Source organism: Phoenix dactylifera, chromosome 12 (genome assembly GCF_051530095.1).
Source record: "Phoenix dactylifera cultivar Ajwa chromosome 12, Ajwa_hap1_PhDact_Kaust_v1.1, whole genome shotgun sequence".
Classification (NCBI taxonomy): Eukaryota; Viridiplantae; Streptophyta; class Magnoliopsida; order Arecales; family Arecaceae; genus Phoenix; species Phoenix dactylifera.
Genome location: NC_143201.1, coordinates 3,983,055 through 4,007,143, shown reverse-complemented (window position 1 = coordinate 4,007,143; position 24,089 = coordinate 3,983,055). Strand labels below are relative to the sequence as shown.

General features: G+C 37.6%; 1 protein-coding gene across 1 annotated transcript in view; it reads right to left on the bottom strand.

The window, feature by feature from the left end:
- Positions 1–1,579: 1,579 nt before the first annotated feature.
- LOC103713836 (zinc finger CCCH domain-containing protein 45-like) overlaps positions 1,580–24,089 on the bottom strand; it is a 31,983-nt gene continuing 9,473 nt past the window's right edge. The window contains exons 5-7 of the mRNA XM_008800876.5: positions 22,128–22,196; positions 7,370–7,456; positions 1,580–2,946 (exon numbers count right to left, since the gene is read on the bottom strand). Of these exons, the coding sequence (XP_008799098.4) occupies positions 2,068–2,946; positions 7,370–7,456; positions 22,128–22,196 (1,035 nt within the window). The 3' untranslated portion in view covers positions 1,580–2,067. The remainder of the gene's footprint in view (positions 2,947–7,369; positions 7,457–22,127; positions 22,197–24,089) is intronic.

Below are 24,089 nucleotides of genomic sequence, written 5' to 3'. Positions count from 1 at the left end.
TTGCAGGACATTCTTGCTTGGAGGCGTACCCCTGTTCACTTTTACAGCTGTTCTAAGCATAATTTTAGAAAGTATGTAACAACCTGCATCACCCATTATTTTCTTTTATTAGAATATCTTGTATCGACTTATATTATTTTTTTCTATTAGCATAATTTTGTTAGAGTGATTTTGAGAATCGCGTAACAACCTGTATCACCAATTATATTTTTTTTATTACCGTGATCTTATATCAGCCTATATTATTTTTCTTATACAGAGTCTATACACGAATATATATAATCCCTGAAATATACCGAATGTGATGAAATAGAAAAATCAAATTATTTTTTTTTTCTTTTTTTTTGGTAAATATTTCAATAGCTACATATATAAAAAAGGCAGGTAACTCTGGTAGCTGATTGGGCGGCAGCTGGTGGACACAAGGATGCTTTCTGCATTACAGGGCAGCAGTCGTTAGTATCTCTTGTAGAAAGATATGTACATATAACGTGTGCGTTACTCTTTTTAATTTTGGCTTAGGCACGTTTTGTATCAAAAAATAAATAAATAAATAAAGGATGCAGCGAATTCGAACTTTGGCCCATCCCATCTCTCTATCTTCTCTTGATTACTCTTCTCGTCTTGACATTACTAAAATGCAGCACAGAATCCTTGTATGAAAACAGGAGCTATCCAAACTTCTCATAAGTCATACCTCAAGCTTCTCAGCCATGATCAAATGTCCAAGGATGACCCCAGTTACAATTTTTCAGGAAAATGGGGAATGGTCACCACCATTTCATTAAATAAGACAACAGGTGGAACCCAAATAGGTCGCCTGGAAAAATTTTAAAATTAGATGGTAAAAAGAGAAAAATTAAGAGAGCAGCTCTCAGAAGTTTGAGCTCCAGAGCATCTCTATGCAAACGAGCCACTCCTTCGAGCCAAAATGAAGTCAGGATTGATTTGAACTTAGAGCATCAAACGTAATATCTCAGACAATGAATGATGAGTTCCCGCTGTGATTTCAAACCCCTCTTCTCATCTCAAAATGAGAACCTCCTCATTTTAGGAGGAGAGGTGCGTGAAACAATCCCCCGAGTTCACATATAATCCAAAGCCCTCCCAGTTGCAGAACTCGGGGATTTATTACTTCCATGCCAATTTGGACGCCCCTCTCGCTATCTACGATATATTCCTCACGACCGAGAAGAGATCAGAAGCAAGAGGAATGGGAGAAATGCAGATACCAAAAAGCATCCCTCACAAAGACTCTGATAACTTTAAAATCGAAGAGATTGCCACGTTCAATCCCTCCACACCTACATCTCCCAAAGCTTTGATTTGCCTGGAGGGAACCTGAGAAGATACAAAGGATATGCCTCCTGTTCGAAGGTCGGGGATGCTTCGACAATAAATCATGTAAAACATCCAACAGCATTGCCAAACACAATCCTTTCGCAGTTTATATCGGCATAGATGGAATGTTATGGGGTATTATTTATTTTAGTTCTGAATCCTTGGAACTCCTATCCTTCATAGTCATCAGAACAAGAAAAGGACTCCAAGAATTATATTATAGAAACAAGGGAAGGCATTATTCATAATTAATTTATATGGCACTCTCATAATGAAAAATGAAAACAGAATCTGCTCAACCATGCTTCAGATAATGGAAGCTTTACACCATAAACTTACAGCCACTGGTTGTAGCTGGCAAGATCTCAACACAAGAAAAGAATTTTCAGATTGTTGTACACATTCATATACCATCATGCTGTACATAGTCCAATAACACAATCATTTCAATCATCTATGAGCCTACAATCTTCTGATTGATAATATTACACAACCATCAAAGTCTTCCGAACGCTTCCCATTCATCTGATGCATTATCCTCGCGAGCCTACTTCCACGAGCCCCCATCTTTCTTGGAGGCTCCAGAGCTTGAGAACAAAGTATTAAAAGAGGGTGGTTAATTCAGGTATAATTCAAAAAATAACCCTGTACCACTCACCAGATCACAAATATAAGCAAAAATGTTAGTAAAACTCAGTGATTCTGACATTCAGTCACAGGCATCTCTTAGCGGTCTGGGGCTGGTTCCCCCTCAGACACCCGGCGCTTCCTCTTTCCCTCACCATGCCTTGACCGTCTTGGTGCTGCCTCATCTTCACTCTCACTGTCATCATTCTGGAAACTGTCTCCAGCAACAAATTTATCCTCAGGTTGGACCTTAGCACCATGATGGTACGCCATATCACCATCTATTCCATTGCTAGGTCCTGTCATTTCCTGACCCTTGCTGCCCTGATCTGATCCCGGATCATGTCTGTCACTCCTATCACTTGCCGGTCTCCTTTGATCCCTCTTCACAGCCCTGCTGTTGGGTGGGGGTGGAGGCGGATGGAGGAAAGGCGATACTCCCATAGGACGATTGGGCCGGCCAGCACCTCCCATGGGCATGCCACCCATGAATGGTGCCCGACATGGGCCCATCATCATCCCAAGGCCACCCATTGGAAAAACAGCGCCCGGCTGGGGTGGCCTACCAGGGAAAACCAACCCAGACATGGGGCCTGTCCCTGAGAAGTCACCAGAAAATCTTGGACCCCCGAACGGTGCAAAAACCCGAGGAGGAATGGCAAAAGGATCAGGTGCAGCAAAGCAATCGCCATAACCAAATCCATCAGCACCCATCATGACAGGAGGGAAACCCCGGACCCCATGCATCGGCCTCCCTCCACGACCAAGTGGCATGTGCGGCTGCCACATCATTCCTCTTCCCCTACCTCTTCCTTGGGCACCCTGGCCACTGCTCTCATCCTCTTCCTCACTTTCCTCTTCCTCCTCTTCTTCATTGTCCTCAAACAAGACAATATCTGGATTATCAGTTGCATCATCTGTACTAACCCCCTTTGCTTTTTCCTCCTCACGTTTAGACTCTGCAGCTATGAGCATTGCCTGCAATATAACCCACTCTTTCAGTGCGCATGCACACGCGCACACACATATATGCACGTATTTTGGAAGGAAATAGAGCAAGAGACAGTAACATCCAAGCATGAGGATATAATTACATGAACAAATAAATAAACTTGGAAAAAAATATGTATAACAAAAAAAAAAAATGGGCCAAAAACGGGCAGTGCAGTGCACGAAGCTCCTGCCAATGCAGGATCCAAGGAGGGTGAGATATATGCAGCCTTACCCTTGTATACAGAGAGATTGTTTTCGTGTTTCAAACCCATGACCTTCGGGTCATAATAGGGCAACTTTATCTTTGCACCAAGGCTCACCCTTATGATAAAGGGTCATCAGCAGTTACTTGCCTAACCAACCTTCAGCTTACATAGATATTAAGAGAAAAATTAATTGACCAAATCACTCATAAAACAGATTAAAGGGAAATCAGTAGTTCTTTTTTTTTTTTGGTTAAAGCGGGTATTCCATACATTACGAGTACGGAAAATCAGCAGTTCTTTGCTAAACTTCCTTTAACAATCACAGATATTAAAAGAAAAATTAATTGAATTTTCTTTTAAGAATTTCTTTTTACATATTTTATAGAAAAAAGACAAACTAATAATTTGTTAACTCATAGGTAGCGTTTGGTGCAGAATAGATTTTTGAAGGGATATGCTTTGTACTACTGGAGGGATAGGGCTTATTCCGCAGAATAGAAGGGTTTTGGCATTTGGTTATAGCAATAATGCACGGAATAAGTGGTGGGAATAGGGAGCATTAATGTGCATCAGATTTCAAGATGTTTTGGATTTTATCACAAAGACAAAAATTGCTCTTCTGCATATTTATGTGTTTACAAAGTGGAAAAGGGCAAAACAGTAATTGAAGGAAATAGGGGCAAGCCTATTCTATGGTATTTCTATTCTACCAAAATGGTAGAATAGAATTATAACGTGTGGACCCACTCATAACCCCACATGGCATAAGTCCCTTTCCACAGCCCATTTTTGGCATTTGGCAAGGATATCCCTCCAAATGGGGGGGATTTGGAGGGATATCCATCCACTAATTCTGCAACCAAACAGGATTGATGACAATGGTGGTCATTAACTTGTAGGCCAATATAAATAGTCCCAGAGAAACACAAATTCAGTTGAAAAATATTTAACAAAGCCATAGTAAAGCACATGATACATGTAGCAATCATTGATAAGCAAGTAACAAATTTCTCTGAACCAAACCTTGTGGTACAAGTTTTATAATCCCAAATGTTGTCAAGCCGAAATTGTGGAAGAAAACTTTTAGTAAATGATGAGATAAGCATACATTATGATGAAGGTTAAAGTTGATGAAATATTTTGTTACGGCCAAGAGGATGAATCAAGTTACATAGATTTAATTGAAATGGTATTTAAGGGGATTTCTCGTAAATAGGTTTCTCAAGCAAACCTAACTAGAATCTATGAAAAGCCAAAAGAATCTGTTGTTGTTAGAATTGTATGGCGAACCAAAAGAATGTTCCTCTAAGTTAAAGGTATGGGAGTGGGTAAGCAAAGAATGCTCCCCACATTCAATTTTGGGATGATGATGGTATAACTATTTCGAAATCAAAAACTAAAAGAAACACCTGCTCTCTTTTTTTGAATGGAAAAACACATGGAATTTTGATAAAATAGTATAGGGCACTTTTGAACCTTAAATTTCATTAGTTTAGTAAGCATTAAAATAAGGACAATTGTCAAGGATATAAATTGTAACTGGAAAGCTTCGCAGATTTTGTATATCCTACAGCTTGTAATAACACCATCCTTTGTACATGTATGAATTCAAATATTAAGACAACGAAGAAATAACTGGAAGCATTTAAATGTTAACAACCATTATCTCATGAGCGGGACATCAAGCCTAAGATACTTATATTCTTAGCAGCCAGAAACTTCTATCTAAGGTGCCGACCCACTATGGAATCTCTCCAGAAATTTGGTCTCACATCCTTGCTAAGCACTTCTTTATCGAAGTCTTTTTTAAGAAATTCTCTTCCCCAGACCCAAATCCCAATCTGCTCCTGCTTCAGGTAACTAATCTCAAAATGCTGATTCGCAAGTGGAAATAGCAAAGATAAGAATGTAATAATAATGGCCTAGTCAACGGGGAAGAATTTGTCACTTCATGTAGGGATGCAAATGGCATAAGGGCCAGGAATTTGATTGTCATGTGCAATGCCTATGCCAATTGTGAGAAGGCATGGCATATTTATCATTCCATGATTTATTGGCAATCAGGAAACTGGCATGGAAAGATACACAAGATCTGCAATTGACAAGCTAAAAATATGCTTCTTTATTCAGTATTTTTAACGTAAACCATTTCTAATTGTTCTGTATTGAAGTTGTACACATGTTTTACACAAGTGAACATAGTTATTAGTAGGGGCGGAAACGAGATGAACATGAGCCAAGCAAGGCCTAGCTCAAGCTCGGCTCATTCATAATTGAGCCAAGCATGAGCTACCTAAAATTAATTTCAAAACTAAGCTCGAGCTGCTCATAAACAACTTGTTCAAGAGATCCAATGAGAGTCTAAGATCAGTCGAAGCCTTCAAATGTATAGTTTTGAGTAATAATCCCTATTATATTTTAATATTATAGTTGAAATACATACTATTCTAAACCTATATTAATCTATTAAAAATAATTATTTTATAACCTATATTAATCTATATTCTATATTAACCTATATTATTTATATAGATAATAACAATTAAAGAAACATAATAATATATAAATTATTTAAATATTTATATCTCTAGCTTAGCTAAAATCCTAACCAAGCAAAATATAGTCGAGCCAAATTTCGACCTGAACTAGCACTGGCTCGTAACCGGCTTGCTTGTTTGCCAGCCCTAGTTATTATCTAATGATTCTAATCTATAAAAAAACTAGGATCATAAAGCATACTGCATATTCATGTTGATTACAGTTCATACATGCATTGAATAGTTTTAAGCAACTTATTATACATTATTAAAAATACAGAACTCTGTGTACGTACATATATATATATATATATATATATATATATATATATATATATATATATATATATATATATATAACATGTCAACAATTTATGGTAAAAAATGATAAACAAAAATATAACTATATGTACAACATTCACACTTTGTTATCACATTATAAATGTTGTAGATGTCCTGGCAGGTTATTTGGTATGCTTGTAAATTAGTCATACTATGGAAAGAGTTTTGCATTCTATAACCCCTTAATCTCTATCTTTTGTTGCAATATAAAGCAACAATTTTTGGTTACCATGTTCAATCTGCACATAGGCCTTCAAATCCTTGGACAAAAAGTAATCACAATAATAACAATAACAAAGACAATAATAAACAGTGGAGAAGAGTGGCATGCCTTTCTTGAATAAGAGAAGGATGCAACCCAACAGTTATAATTCAGCAAACTATGCCACGCAACTATATGAACCGAAACACAGCAGTGGGAGCGACCACAAACTGCACAAGGACACACCCTACGCTGTTGATAACCTATTGAGACAGTACATATCAGAAAGAAGGTGTGATGTTGACAGACATTGTAACCATGGGCAAGAGCTAAATGTGGAAACAGCATGCAATTAATTGCCAAACAACCTTCGAGGCCTATAAAAGAAAAAAAAATGCTTCGCTGTGCCCCAGCATGTACCATGACGCATACCGCTACCAGGCTTTTGCCAGACCAGTGGGGGTAAATTGGACATTAAAACCCCACTTAAACAGTTTACCCTCGTGTATGGTGCACATAACCTGGTTTGGCACTCATTCCATGTACGTGCTGGGGTACACAAAGCAGGACTCTAAAAGAAATTGAAGATTTGAGAAAATGGAATAAATAAAAATAGAAATGTTAAAGGTAGAAAAAGATATAGGAAGATGCGTTATAATAGTTTGAAGTGTTTCAATGGAGATGACATATGGCTCAAGAAGAAATGATAGGTAGACTTTTCCACTGGAGTGGATTTAGTGACATGGAATTAGTAGAAGAATATTTGAATTGAAAAGCTAGATTTAAATATAGAACATAAATGGGAAACTAGTGTATAAGCCACTTTAACTTAACTGTTAGAGAAAAATGCCAACAAGGGCTGATATTCAAAACTGAGAATCTTAATTTCATATTATATGTGCAAGCCTAGTGTTTAGTCATTGTATATCTTCCATTCACCCTGAATTTCTCTAATTTCTTCAATTTTTTTTCTGGGATATGGAGTTGTTGATGTGCAGCCATAGATCATGTACAGCAAAGGTAAATCTGATGTGTGACATAGGATAATTCATACTTATTGGCGCCACTAACAATGTACAGCATACAGGTTACAAAAGTTATGAAAATGTGAAGCAGCATACCATGAGTTCACCATCTGGCTCAAGATAAAGCAAAGACGCCAACTGTTCGCCAATAAAAGGCTCCAACTCTTGGCAGTCTCGGCTTATCTGCAATCATGTACAAATTTGAAAGAATTAAAAAACTTTAGTGGCAATAGAGATTCAACTGTTGAGCTTCTAAGAGACAAAAATGCAAATTTCAGGGAATATCATATTCCTATTAGCATAATAAATACCAGAGGCCGTCTTTTTCATTAAATACCATTTATTGCAACTTCATAGGATTTGTCGCAACAACAAAAGCAAACATACTCCATGTCTTAACAACAAGTTCTTACCAGCCCCAGCAACTTCAAAGCCTCTTGCTATGTGCAGAAAATAATCTCCAACATGCTACTGAAATTACATCTATTATCAGTAAAAGGTTTATCTCAACAGCACCATTACCAGCTATCGGATATCAACATTCACATCTGCATTCATCACAATTGTCGGCAAGGTATACGGAACCGACTGAACCGACATACCGGTAAAGACCGGTACCGGTTCGGTACCTGTTTCAACCGGTACCGAACCGGTTCGAAAAGAAAAAAACCCACAGAAACCCGTACCGAACCGGTTCGAAAAGAAAAAAAAACCCACTCTGTGGCATTAAAAGCCCACGTGGGGCAGCCCGCATGGGCTCGCTGCCCCGCGTGGAGAACCGCGCGTGATTTCGTGAGCGTGGACGCGTGGAACGCGCGCTGGCACGAGTCGGGGAAGCATTTCCCCACTCGTGCCCGCACCCCGGCCTCTCTCCTTTTTTTTCCTTCTCTTTTTTCCCCTTCTCTTCTTCTTCCCGACCCTTCTCCTCTCCTTTCCGAACTCTCTCCTCCTCTCCTTTCTTCCCCTCTCTCCTCTCTTCTCCTCTCTTTCCCCCCTTCTCCCGCGAGCAAAGAAGAGGTCGGAACTGCACCGAAGAACGGGTGATCCTCCTCGGCTCAAGGGAGAAGGTAGGCTTCTTCTCTTCTTCTTCTTCTCCTCTCTCTTCTTCTTCCTCTTCTTTCTTTCTCTTTCTTTCTCTTCTTTCCTCTTCTTCCTCTTCTTCTTCCCCGGTGCCGGTACGGGCAAGGAGTCATTCGTTTCCGACCCCAAACGAGTCGGAACCAAAATCTGTGGCTATACCGTACCGGTGCTGGCCATGCCTGAGATATTTTATATTTGATATCTAACTTGTTTCCATCAGCGGCAGCTAGATTCTGCACTGTTTTTTCAAAATAAGTTGTAGGGATTATTCCCTCTTGTCTATTAGTGCAGTCATATTTTTTAAGACTAAATTGTCTTTTATCACAATGTTAATTATTGTGTTCCACCTTTGATATCTTACTTCATTTAAGATATAAGGGTTCCTCAGTAGAGTATTTTCTACTGGTTGATTCGCATTCTGTGACCTTAACAGAGTTATTTCTATTTTTAACTGGTTAATCTCGTGTTTCAATTCATTTATTGAAACCGATTTCTCTTGATTATTAGTCAAAACATTGATTTGGAAAAGATTAGAAGAAACGTCATTCATTTCTTCTTCTGATGTATCCAAATTTGATACATCTGATGTAGAGCTATTATCTACATCTTTCCTTCTTCTTTATTCTCTCTTCGGAGAAGAATCCTCTAACAGTTTTATTAACTGGTTTTCTTTTATCATTGATTTCCAATAGTGCACAGATAAACAGTATTGTCTATCTGTACTTGAACCCAACTCAGGATTCAAGATTACTTCTTAAAGAACATTTTCTTCAAATTGTCTAGATTCAAGTTTATTCTTGATCTTTCTTGGATAAGACTTATATTTAGTCTTAATGTTTTCTGAGTTACTAAGAGTTATTAACTCTGTCCCAGATACAAGATCTTCTTGTTCTGACTCAACTCTAGGTTCAACAATTACTTGACCTAGTTCAGTTTCAGATTCATTATCTGACTCTTTTTCAAAAATTTGAAAAGGATCACTATCTGACATAGGGATGTCAGTGAACTCTATTAGATCCGGAAGACTTATTTCTTCTTTCCTAGACTCATTCTCTAGATTATCTTCGAAACTTATTAAGTTTGGAAGATCTATGTTTTCTACCCTAGATGTTTCATCAGGGTTAGTCCTAGAATCTTCTAAGACTTTCTCTTCTATTGTAAGAGAGTGAAGCATTAATTTTGCTTTCTGTTGTTCTGCATAGAACCTACCAAACTATGGAACAAAATATTTTATGTTTCCATAGATTTCTAAGCTTTCATAATACTGAGCCTTATAATATGCTAGCTCAGTTAGATTAAACTCATTAAAATACCATATTCTGAAGATTTTATTATCTTCCGACAGAAATTCCTGATTTAGGATATTTCTTAACATGCTTCCTGATTGAAGACATGTATGACGCTCTATATGATTTAAATGATTAAAAAGAAAATTAAAGTCCTTTAAAAATTGTTCATTATTGGAACTTGGGCTCATGGAACTATTTTCCATGCTTCTGGGCTTGCTGGCCAGTGCTCTGTGCAGTGAAGTTATGATGTTCTATACCTTAACTCTTTGTCATGAAGAACAATAGTTAATGATTCAAAGACAATAAAACACTACCACATGAAGGATATGGCATCTGTTAAATCTTGTTGAAAAATAAATCAATTATCCTTTCATCACCTGAACAACTACGATAATAAAAACACAGAAATAGAAAGAGGAATACCAAGATTGGTAATCAATTACAAACCCTTAAATAAAGTGTTAAAATGGATAAGATATCCAATCCCTAACAAGAAAGACTTCTTAGATAGACTAAGTGAGGCATTAATCTTTTCCAAATTTGACTTGAAATCAGGATACTGGCAGATCCAAATAGAGAAATCTGACAGATACAAAACTGCATTCACAGTACCATTTGGACATTATGAATGGAACGTGATGCTATTTGGTTTGAAAAATGCACCCTCTGAATTTCAGAGCATCATGAATGAGATTTACAATCCATTCTCTCATTCCATCATTACTTATACTGATGATGTTTTGGTGTTTTCTAAATCAATAAAACAATACTTTTGAAGATTTAAAGACTTTCAAAATGATCACCATTAAAAATGGTTTAGCAGTATCAGCTAAGAAGATGAGTCTTTTCCAAACCAGAAAAAGGTTTTTGGGTCATTACATCAGTCAAGGAAAAATAGTCCCTATTGAAAGAAGTATTGAGTTTGCATCCAAATTTCCGGATGAAATCTTAGACACCAAACAACTTCAACGATTTTTGGGAAATTTGAATTATGTGTCTAATTATTATAAAAATTTAGCACAGGATACTACAATCCTCTATGACAGGTTAAAAAAGGAACCTGCTCCCTGGAGTCAGAATCATACTGACAAGGTAAGGCTAATTAAAGCCAAGGTAAGGAATCCACCTTGCCTATCTTTACCAAATCCGAATTGGTTTAAGATTGTAGAGACCAATGCATCTGACATTGGTTTTGGGGGATTCTTATGCACAAAACTCGTGCAGCTGAAGCTACAGAAGCTATGTGGCAAAAGGTCTTAATCACAAGGCCAAGAAAGAGAGCAATTAAAACCAACAAATTAGGTTCAGCCCTGTTAAGCTTCATCAAAGCAAAAGCAAAGAACCTGCTCATCACTCTGACTAAACAGAAGGCCAGAATCATGGCAGAAGCACGAGCAAACTGTTCTTTAAAGGAAATTCCTTTATAAATGGTGGCTGGAAATGCCCAGAGAGAAGTTTGATGAGATTATCACCACCATAAAATCAAATTTGATTTCATTTAAAAATGATCATGCTGAATCACAGCATACTGAAGAAAGTACTGACAGCTATTTTGCCAGTCTTAAGAACAAATTCTTCAGAAAATATCCCCAATGTACTTCTGAAGAAATTATGTCCAAATGTATGGACCATATGAAGCAACAGTTATGCTCTGCCTTCAAAGCAGAGCCAAAGAAGACAGTCTCCATGAAGAGCACTGCATCTAGGAGTTCATCAAACTCCACACCTTAGGACAATAATAAATACAGGTGTCTTGCAGGAGAGCATCTTTCCCTCTGGTTGGTGGAGATTCCTTCCTTCAGAGAGGACTGATGGGACCCTTGGTCGGTGGCATCTTTTGCCGAAAGTGGTTCCTTCCATGTGAAGAAAGCATCTTTTCTTGGTCGGGAGTAATTTCTTCCGCCTGAAGAAAAGTGAGATGTGACATAAAGCTCCTTTTGTCAGGGCTTCGTCAGCAGGCAGATTCCTTTTGTTGGATGGAGAAAACATTTCTTCGTCCTTCATGATGTGTTGGCACTACTGGTGAAGGCTTGGACGTAGTCCCAGTAATTGACTAAGACTATCTACCCATTTACTGTGATCTGCTTGGCCTGATTCGGGTGTATGTAATGTTCAAACCTTAACCTCAAGATACCTCTGATAGGTTCCAATCCCTGAGGGTTAAACCTCTTTTGGGGCTCAAACCATGAATCATTCAGATTTTGAACTTCCCAATCCCTGAGGGTTAAACCTCTTTTGGGGCTCCTTACAGAGTAATCTTCAGAGCCTATTCCATGGGCATTCGAAGGTTAGTTGGAATATTTTATGATTCTTTGACTTAAAGCATGAATTGGTAGTTTGTTTATCTGCTATTGAATCATATATCCTTTTACCCGGAAGTCACAAGGATGGTTGCTTGGTACCCGTCTCTGGTATTACTGTACCTGGATGAGTTGAGACCGAGGGTGGGAGGTTGTGGCCCGTTTGTTGTCCGCCCGTTTGATGCCAAGATGGCGAGTTAGGGCGTTGAGTTAGGGCGTTGAGTTAGGGCAGTTCCGGCCAAGTCCCATAGTGATTGTCCTCTGGTAGGGTGCAGAATTTAGATTGATGGGAGAAAGAGACCAGATTAGTAGTTGTTCAGGTGATGAAAGGATAATTGATTTATTTTTCAACACAGATTTAACAGATGCCATATCATTCATGTGGTAGTGTTTTATAGTCTTTGAATCATTAACTATTGTTCTTCATGACAGAGGGTTGAGGTATAGAACATCATAACTTCACTGCACAGAGCACTGGCCAGCAAGCCCAGAAATATGGAAAATAATTCCATAAGCCCAAGTTCCAATAATGAACAATTTTTAAAGGAATTTAATTTTTTAATCATTTAAATCATATAGGGCATCATACATGTCTTCAATCAGGAAGCATGTTAAGAAATATCCTAAATCAAGAATTTTTGTCGGAAGATAATAAAATCTTCAGAATATGGTATTTTAATGAGTTTAATGTAACTAAGTTAGCATATTATAAGGCTCAGTATTATGAAAGCTTAGAAACCAATGGAAACATAGAATATTTTGTTCCATGGTTTGGTAGGTTCTATGCAGAACAACAGAAAGCAAAATTAATGCTCGACGCTCTTATAATAGAAGAGAAAGTCTTAGAAGATTCTAGGACTAACCCTGATGAAACATCTAGGGTAGAAAACATAAAACTTCCAGACTTAATAAGTTTCGAAGATAACCTAGAGAATGAGTCTAGGAAAGAAGAAATAAGTCTTCCGGATCCAATAAAGTTCACTGACATCCTTATGTCAGATAGTGATCCTTTTCAAATTATTGAAAAAGAGTCAGATAATGAATCTAAAACTGAACTAGGTCAAGTAATTGTTAAACCTAGAACCGAGTCAGAACAAGAAAACCTTGTATCTGGAATTGAGTTAATAACTCTCAGTAACTCAGAAGATATGAAGACTGAATATAAGTCTTATCCAAGAAAGATCAAGAATAAACTTGAATCTAGACAGATGGAAGAAAATGTTCTTCTAGAAGTAATCTTGAATTTTGAGTTGGGTTCAAGTACAGATAGACAATACTGTTTATCTGTGCACTATTGAAAATCAATGATAAAAGAAAAACAGTTAATAAAACTATTAGAGGATTCTTCTCCGAAGAGAGAAGAAAGAAGAAGGAAAGATGTAGATATAGCTCTACATCAGATGTATCAAATTTGGATACATCAGAAGAAGAAATGAATGGCGTTTCTTCTAATCTTTTCCAAATCAATGCTTTGACTAATAGTCAAGAGAAATCAGTTTCAATAAATGAATTGAGACATGAAATTAATCAGTTAAAAACAGAGATAACTTTGTTAGAATCACAAAATGAAATCATGCCTACAATCAAGAGGCAAAGAAAAGAAATAATATTTTCTTTTATTTCAGAACCTCAGTTAAAGGTTATTAATGAGACTAGGAATCTCTTGGTCAGTAAGGAAAAACAATTGATTTTCCTTAAACAAGAAGCTAACATGTTTAGCATAGAAAGAAAATTGCGAGATCCTTACATAATCCAAAAAATTAAGGATTTAGAGGGACAGTTCACAAAAGAAGTCTGTAACAAGTTACCCTATGCATTTTGGTCTAGGAAGAAACACATGGTTTTTCTTCCTTATGAAAGTTTCTTCAATGAGAAGAACATCCCAACCAAGGCTAGACCAGCACAGATGAAAAGAAAATTTCTTGATCTGTGTAAAAAAGAAATTGACACACTCCTTAATAGAGGGTTGATTAGGAAATCCCAATCATCTTGGAGTTGCACAGCTTTCTACGTTGATAAAAACGCAGAAAAAGAAAGAGGAATACCAAGATTGGTAATCAATTACAAACCCTTAAATAAGGTGTTAAAATGGATAAGATATCCAATCCCTAACAAGAAAGACCTCTTAGATAGACTAAGTGAGGCATTAATCTTTTCCAAATTTGACTTGAAATCTGGATACTGGCAGATCCAAATAGAGGAATCTGACAGATACAAAACTGCAATCACAGTACCATTTGGACATTATGAATGGAATGTGATGCTATTTGGTTTGAAAAATGCACCCTCTGAATTGCAGAGCATCATGAATGAGATTTATAATCCATTCTCTCATTCCATCATTACTTATATTGATGATGTTTTGGTGTTTTCTAAATCAATAGAACAACACTTTAAAGATTTAAAGACTTTCAAAATGATCACCATTAAAAATGGTTTAGCAGTATTTGCTAAGAAGAGGAGTCTTTTCCAAACCAGAATAAGGTTTCTGGGTCATTACATCAGTCATGGGAAAATAGTCCCTATTGAAAGAAGTATTGAGTTTGCATCCAAATTTCCGGATGAAATCCTAGACACCAAACAACTTCAACGATTTTTGGAAAGTTTGAATTATGTGTCTAATTATTATAAAAATTTGGCACAGGATACTACAATCCTGTATGACAGGTTAAAAAAGGAACCTGCTCCCTGGAGTCAGAATCATACTGACAAGGTAAGGCTAATTAAAGCCAAGGTAAGGAATCTACCTTGCCTATCTTTACCAAATCCGAATTGGTTTAAGATTGTAGAGACCGATGCATCTGACATTGGTTTTGGGAAAATCTTAAAGCAATTGGATCCAACTGTTGGTAAAGAAATTTTGGTTAACTTTGTCTCTGGAAAGTGAAATGCCACTCAGAGCAAATATTCAACAATTAAAAAAGAAATGTTTGCAATTGTTAAAAGCATTTCTAAATTTCAAAGTGATCTGTTGAACCAGCCATTCTTGCTGCGGGTCAACTGCACTACAGTCAAACGGATCATAGAAAAAGATGTGAAAAATCTTGTATCCAACCAAATATTTGCTGGATGGCAAGCATAATTAAGTGCTTTTGAATTTCAAATTGATTTTCTTAAGTCCGAAGATAATTCTCTTCCTGACTTCTTGACTCGCGAGTTTTTGCAGGGATGATTCCACGACGAGGATCTTATGATCACGACAGACAATCTTCTGCCCGATATATCAGGGGACGCAGTGCTAATGCACTTTCCGAAATTACAGAAAACACATGGCCTCATTGTATCAGAGAACGCAGTGCTAATGCACTTCCCGAAAGTACGGGGAATGCCCTGACTTACTATGGCAAGGAACGCAGTGCAAATGCACTTCCCAGGACTCCACAAATGGTGGACTTGGCAACTTATCTCGGCAAAGGGAAAGAGAAAGTTGACCAAGATCAACATGTTGATGCTGTGTAAGGAATTTCTTTGCAATCAACTTCATTGTTAAGCCCAACAATGAAGGAAGTACTACAGAAAAATCTCCAGGACAATACTTACTCGGAGAAGAAATCCGAGGAGATTATCATGTACCTGGATCATAATGAAGTTCAAAATTTGAATGATGCATGGTTCATCCGTCAAAAATACTTTGACGAACGGGGTTATCCTTCCTTGGAAGGAAAAAACAGAGTAGTTATGGAGGCGCTCCTGCTCCGTACTAATTCTGTGAAAATTAATCATAATTTCCAAAATGGTTCTATCAGGAGTGGAATTATAAACTTCAGCAAATGTGTAATACACAAGGTGATTAGACCAAATGAATGGGGACTTGACCCGAATCAGGCCAAGCAGATCACAATAAATGGGCAGATAGTCTTAGTCAATTACTGGGACTACGTCCAAGCCTTCACCAATGTCTTCTACTATGACAATCCAAAGAGGAGGCATTCATGGTTCTTGCAGGTAAATCCTGAAGTCCTGCACAAATCCTTACCAGGATGGTTTCACAAATGGTGGATATACTTTGAGCCAGATCTGAAAATATTACCCAAAAAAATTCTTAATTATTTTGAAGAATGGGTGGATCATCATCCCACCATCAACAAGTTGGCAGATGACTTCATCTCTTCGGAGCTCTGTCCTATGATGTTCGTAATTGAGAACAAGATCCCTTGGATATGGAAATGGGTCATATCCGCAGAGGTAGAAGAAGAGGTAAATATTCCTGTTCTTAAAAGAAAATTCCTTTATAAATGGTGGCTAAAAATGCCCAGAGAGTTTGATGAGATTATTACCACCATAAAATCAAATTTGATTTCATTTAAAAATGATCATGCTGAATCACAGCATACTGAAGAAAGTACTGACAGCTATTTTGCCAGTCTTAAGAACAAATTCTTCAGAAAATATTCCCAATGTACTCCTGAAGAAATTATGTCCAAATGTATGGACCATATGAAGCAACAGTTATGCTCTACATTCAACGCAGAGCCCAAGAAGACAGTCTCCATGAAGAGCACTGCATCTAGAAGTTCATCAAACTCCACACCTGAGGACAATAATAAATACAAGTGTCTTGCAGGAGAGTCTCAAGATCCCTATGCAGAGGATACTTTATCTCCTGAGGAAGAAGAACGGTTCATTCTTATGCACAAAACCCGTGCAGCTGCAGCTACAGAAGCTATGTGACAAAAGGTCTTAATCACAAGGCCAAGAAAGGGAGCAATTAAGTCCCAACAAATCAGGTTCAGCCCTATTAAGCTTCATCAAAGCAAAGGCAAAGAACCTGCTCATCACTCTGACTAAACAGAAGGCCAGAATTATGGCAAAAGCACGAGCAAATAGTTTCGTGTCTACATCAATGGTGAATCACCAAACTTATCCCGAAGGAATCCACCTTTCGGCAGATGATACCAGCCTTGTGTCTCCATCAACAAGACTTTCGGTGGAAAACATCATTTCCAACCAGCACAAAGAATCCACTTTGTACGAAGAAGTCTGAATTCAGACCAGTAGTGCCAGCACATCATGCCAGCACATCATGAAGGACGAAGAAAATGTCTTCTCCTTCCAACAGAAAGAATCTACTTTCTGACGAAGCCCTGACAAAAGGAGCTTTATGTCACATCTCACTCTTCTTCAGGCGGAAGAAATTACTCCCGACCAAGAAAAGATGCTTTCTTCACATGGAAGGAACCACTTTCGGCAAAAGATGCCACCGACCAAGGGTCCTATCAGTCCTCTCTAAAGGAAGGAATCTCCACCAACCAAAGGAAAAGATGCTTTCTTCACAGCGAAGGAATTATTTTCGGCAGAAGAAAGGACGAAAGAATCAACTTTCGGCGGAAAAAGGACGCTTTTCGAAAAGCACTTTTGTAAAAGCAAAGAATGTTTTGCTGTATTTTCCAGCTTTGAGTCTTTTCGGTCATGTCTTTCCTTTTCTTTTGTCAAGTCATTTGTTTCTCTGTCAGCCATGAGCGGCAGCCTGACTTTCGGATTTCAATTCAAATTGGAATCCAACTTTGTAACTTGGTCTATTTAAGGCGATGCTCTCTCAGTTGTGAGGCAGAACCTTTCAGACCGTTGGAGAAATAAAATTACTTGTTCCTCCACATCTCTGAGTTTGCGTTCTTGTTCTCTTCTCCACTTCGTAAGAAGATATCTCAAGAAATCTTTGAAGATAGAACTGTGCTAATGTTAATCCCTTAGAGATAGACATTTAAATGTAGGAACTTTATATGGGGAATGCTAAATTTCTTCGCTTCCCTCCATCCAATTTGTTAATTCCTTCCAGCATGCAAGATCCAGAGCTCTTTCAAAAGCAATAATATTGCATAGCACAAAAAACAGAACAGCAAGTCGTAGACTGGATTAAACTACCAGCATTGCATAAACTATGCTTTGGTTCTATGCTTTTATGGGTCAGAAATCCTAATCTTAGACCCTTAAGTTCGACAATTAAATGAATTTTATATGGAGGATGCTCATTTGTTCACTTGTATATGGATGTTAAAAGAGGTAAAAAAGATCAATGCAAATGAATCATTTGTTATTGACATGTTTATTAATAATTTTCTTCCTTTCTTTGTGCTAGATCTTTGACAAATCCTGGTAGAATATCCATAAAGAATACATATAAATAATTGTAACATTTTGAACAGCATAAATCATTAACTATGATATTTTTTATTTAAAAGAAAACAGCTGTAAGAGAAAACTAATATTGCATTGACTCTTAAACAATTATGCAATCTCGACCTATTTAAATGGTATGAAAATAATATTTTCCATCCTTTTAATAGCATGTATGGTCCTTTAGTCTAATGATAAACAATATAACAATAAATATATTAAAGAAAATAATTTAACAAATAGCTTGTGTACTCAAGATTGCTAACTTTGAGAGGATTGCCTAATCCAAAAATGCCACATGCATAGGGCCAGACGTGGCTCGAGCCAGCCGAGAATATTTGGATTGAGCTTGGAGCTAAAATCAGGGCTAGATTCAATATCAGGCCGGCTTCAGGTCAATGGGTAAAACACTCCGCACTCAGATTGAACCCAAGCCTAATTCTAGGCACAAAGCCTGAGTTTAAAACACAACCCGAACTAAGCCTGACTTGGCTATTTCTATTGATTTTTGCATGATTTGTATGAATTACTCTAGTTTTATATCATGATGTATAGTTGTTTTTGTCTATTTGAATTCCAGATCGAATCTAAATGTAGTTTATTTGATGAATTAGTTGTTTTTCTCTGAATGGAACATCTCAAAGACAACTTGTTTGACCCAAAACAAAAGTTTTATTTGGTTGGGCCAAGCAATTCGGGTCAATCAAGTCATCGCTAAGCCTTCCAACCTAATCGAGTCTGGTCGTCCAATTGGGCTTCGGGCCTGGTTGAGGTTCGGGCTCAAGTTGGGTTCGGGCTAGAGCCTTGAAAATTTGTTTGGGCTTAGGCCTGAAGAGAAGCTCAAAAAATCCTTCTAAGTCAGGCAACAGGCTACATGGAAGCCTGGCTCCACCCAACATGGTTCCAACCCTGCTCATATGCAAGCACATATGAGCAAACTTCAGTATGTTGAGAGGGCAGACATGTCTTTTAACCCACCAAGATCCAGTCACAATCACCATAATCATATTAAAGAACTTGTTCAAAAGCTTAATTATAATAAAAAGGCCTTCCTGCACCACAATTTGACTAATAAAAGGGCTAACCAAATGTCTTACTATCCTAATCTGCTTTTATTAATTTCCCCACATTTCTATTCTTTATATTTTGAATAATTAAAGTTAAACATTGAGAAACCTTGAGATTTCTTTATTACAATAGGCAGCCACATATGTCGAACTACCAGTTCCAAAGATGAAGACATTTCTTAATGCAACCACTTGGGTGGCTTAGCTTAAATGAGCTAAGGGGTAAATGAAATTAGAAAATAAGCTTTTCCCATTGTGGTATGCAGGCAATCAAGGGACTGCATGGTGGATATGTGACATGCAGGTGCATATGCGATTACATTTTTTAACTATTTAAAAATAAATCTAATAAATTAAGTCCAATAGAAACAACTTTAATAATAAATAATTTTATAGATGGATAATTGCAATATCAATAACAATAACAACTAATACTTATTGCTTAGTATCTAAGACCTAATAGCAACAGTTATAATATAATCATTTTAACACTATTAATATCCGTATCAGACCCACCTGAAACCCATTCAAACCTAACCATCAGCTTGAACTCATTTCACCTACATTAGCACATAAGAACATATTTAGCTCCAAAATACAAAGCGATCTCACATATGTGGCTGTACAATACTAACCAGGTCTCGTATGCCACCGTGCAACACTAAGCGAACTTTGTTTTTGGTCCATGTGCAATGAGCGCATATAGTATTGCATAGGCAACACGATGTCAAATTCCATAGCAGAAGACAAGATCTTTCGTGCTATTCAACCTTTTTCTTTTCTCTTTGTTGGCTAAATAATGTAGCATACCAAAGTTCCAAACCTGGTGGATGATTGTAGTCCAAAAGGACACTATGACAAGATTGGCGGAACCGTCTCGAACCGCCCAATTTGGGGCCGTCCCGAGCTGTACCAACTACTTTCGGGATGATTCCGGTAAAGAATCCAAAACGCCGCACCAGAGGAGAAGAAAAGAGAAGAAAATAGAGAGCGAGCGGAGGAGGGAGGGAGAGGGAGAAAGGCTGGCGGAGGCTGGCGCTGGTGCGGATGGCGGAGGCCGCGGTAGAACCTCTGTTTCCCTCAAAACAGGGGTCCAGCCGTAAAAAATTTCACGATTTGCCGACTTCACTTAAAAATTGCGAATCTTTTTACAGCCGGACACCTGTTTCGAACGAAACAGGAGTTCAGCAGGGTTCGGCCGCGGCCTCCGCCACCCGGACCAGCGCCAGCCTCCTACAACTTCCGTTGGCCCTCTGCCACCCTCCACCAGCCTCCCTCCCTCTCTCTGCCTTCTCTCTCTTTTTCTCTCGTTCTCCCTCTCCCCCGTCTCTTCTATTGCATCGGTACGGGACCGGCACGCCTAGCAGGGCGCGTACCGACTCGTCCCGCCGAGCAACCGGTATGGTGCCCGGTACCGGTTCCGCCAACGCTGCTCATCATGTATATTTTGTATTTTTTGATATAAAGAATGTGATGGAACTAAGAAGTAATTGTGTGAAGGGATAGACTGGTGACATCGTTACTATAAATGCAATTTCTTTCAGTTAAGAATTCACAGCAGCTCTAATTATGTCATGCAAATGTTCACTTTGGTGAGTCCACTCATAGTCAATTTAAAAGCTTTATTAGTGGATTTCTTAGTGAAGGGATAGACTGGTGGCATCGTCACTATAAATGCAACTTCTTTCAATTAAAAATTCACAGCAGCTCTAATTATGTTATGCAAATGTTCACTTTGGTGAATCCTCTTATAGTCAATTTAAAAGCTTAATTAGTGGATTTCTTAAAGAAACGTGAATTGCTTTATATGTCTAGCATTCTTCATGAAAAGATCATATTTTTTTACTGAACTGCTCAAATACAAGGTAACTCATGCACTAACTTTGAGATTCAAATTAATTTTTGCCATCAATTCTTTAAACTGGTTATTTACAAGCTAGTCTTCAAATTAACTATTAATCCGCATCACTCGTTGCTATGTAAAAATGGTACGAGTTGAATTGTCATTCATTAGATTATCATACTACTATCATAGTTGTATTATCAATTTTCAGCATGTGATCAAATAATAAAATGACCTTGAAATAAATTTTTATTTTCATATTGTTACTTGTTAAAGAAGAAGAAAACAAAGCAACGCTTGAGCTAGATATTCGCATATACCCTTCTTAAATGTTGCCAGTCCAAAATAAAATAAAATAAAATAAAACAATCAACCAGCCAAAGGCATGTTCAGCTCCCTGGAGATAGAAAACATGTACAGCAGACTGGATGACCGCTAACAGAGGTGCACATATGAGATAGCAGTGGTGATGCCAACCATTTCCAAAGAATATCTGATGAGTTCTAAAACATGTATTCACATTGATATTTTTTAAAGGAAATATCATGTCCACAAGCCCCTTGATACAAAAACCACAAAAAAAAATGTGGAAGTAGCTTAGGTATCTTATCATACATAACCTGCAGAAGAGTACTTCAGTCCTGAGAGAAGTAAATTACACATTATGCTTGGATGGTTTGTAGTATAGACATAATCTCTTAAAGATGTCACTTCTAGTAATTAACAAATTAATAAGAAGCTGACTCCAGTAATGTAATTGTCAATTTCAACTTCATGTAAAAGATTTGAGATTACTCTGCTTAAAAACTTCCATGAGTTAGTTCACATGGCACATGAAATTGGATGATTTTTTGAATATTTCAGATTGATCGTGTTGCATTCGGAAAAATTACATGACTAACAAGAGACAAGTAAGAAATTTGTACGATGTTCAGCACTTAACCAGCATTCTGTATATACAAGGATTCCAAGCAAATATTTCCAAAAAGGAAACTATGAAAAAATCTCAAACCAGATGACCGCATAACTACTTATCCTTACATATCTAACATGACCATGTCCATGTCATGTAATGGCAAAAATAGGATGTATCGACAAAACAATAAGAGATATTATAAAAAGCCATTGGTCAAGTTAAAAATTACAAGACACTAGACATACCTTCACTGGTAAGTTGTCATTGTAAGGATTCCTGAGATGATGAGTTTTATTGAAGGACAACTCACATAGCTGCAATTTAAGACACGTCGCATATAAATTGAAGTTGAGAAGCCAGAAGAATAAGCTCATAAATTCCATTATTAATTGAAAGAGAAGTTTCTAGTGGTGTAGACAGTGAACAAAGAAATGGAGGATGCTATAAATGAGACCGAAATAAAGATTTAAATATTTGAGCAACAGTCTATCAATCAAAGGCAGCAGCAGCATAAATATCTAGGATCACTTGAAGATGTTTTAGATCTCTGAACTATATGCCCATTAAATTATTCATAAATGAACAATAACTGTTGTAGAGAAGATGACAGTCAAACCAATACCCAACCATCAGCATAATCTTCTAACATGTATTTGATCATATTCATACTTATTTTTGAAACATGAGTATTCTACACTGCAAGTTCCGCTTTGTACAATAAAGCTAGTGTGTTCAATGTTAAGAACCTTCTTCATCCGATCCCTCAACATAGATCCAAACCATCATGTTAGCTCCTAACTTTCTCTTTCTTGACCCCTCAACATAGATCCAGCCCTCATTCTCACTAAGGTCTCTTCATGGATATTTGTCAGCAACTACTCCAGCAAAGGGCAGCACCCACTGTAATCAAGAAAGGCCAGCATCCATTGTCAATGCAAGCTTTTCTGTATTCTTGTCTCGACATCCATCCATATTATCTTTAGGTCCTAGCCTTCTCTCTCTCTCACCCTCAACGCATTCCAAGCCCCCATTCATACCAAAGCTCTCCCTATATCTTCTTTCCACTTGCCAATAACATGTCAGCTGATTGTTTGGACAGAGTGCCTTTATACTTCTTCAAGTATATCCAGTCCTCACAAATCCATTTCCAGTCATACCATGAATCAAACAGATTTGGACTTACAATTAGGTCAAATTTCTTGGCTTTATCCAAAGTGAAAGTACATATATTAGTAAAACTCAAGAAAGAATTACATTAGTTCTTATTTCCATTCACGAACTATTCACACATACATGTGCATAGGTAGATGTGGATGTAGATGTTTGTGCCGTGCATGCATCAGAAAGTACATATATTAGTAAAACTCAAGAAAGAATTACATTAGTTCTTATTTCCATTCACGAACTATTCACACATACATGTGCATAGGTAGATGTGGATGTAGATGTTTGTGCCATGCATGCAGATGCATGCACGCATGTGTGGATGGATACATGCGTGCACGCGTGTATGCATGCATGTGTAGCACCGAAGAAAGGAAAGAGCGAGATGGTGGTTTTTGATGTGTACGTATCTACGCGTGCATGTATGCATGTGTACATGTATCTACGCATGCATGTATGCATTGATGCATGTGTGCATGCATGAATGTCTGCATGCGTGTGTGCGTGCACGTATATATGCGTGCGTGCATGTATATATGCGTGCGTGCATCCGTGCATGTATATATGCAACCATGCATGCGTGCATTCGTGCATGTATATATGTATGCATGCGTGTATGCATCTATGCATGCATGTACATGCATAAATACAGGAAACACCAAAGTTTTGTGCCTACAACATCCCTAACATGGTGTAACCTCAGGAAGAGCTTCAATATTGAGAACATGATGACAAAAGAAAATGATATTATGCATCACTGACAGAAGCAAGCTTCTTTCTGCTATCCATCTTTGATCTTTCAAAGGAAATGTATCAGGGTTAGAAATCATTATGAAATTGTATGTAATTGATCACTTATAAGGAAACACTGGTGTGGCTAAAGCAACTCATATTTGACACATGCTTGCAAGAAGACTGCCATGTATGCATACACCAAGTACTTCACAGGAATATATATATATATATATATATATATATATATATTGGAGGAGATTATAGCACAAACTTTTGATAGCAAAGAAGTTCCAGAACATTTTGTTTTT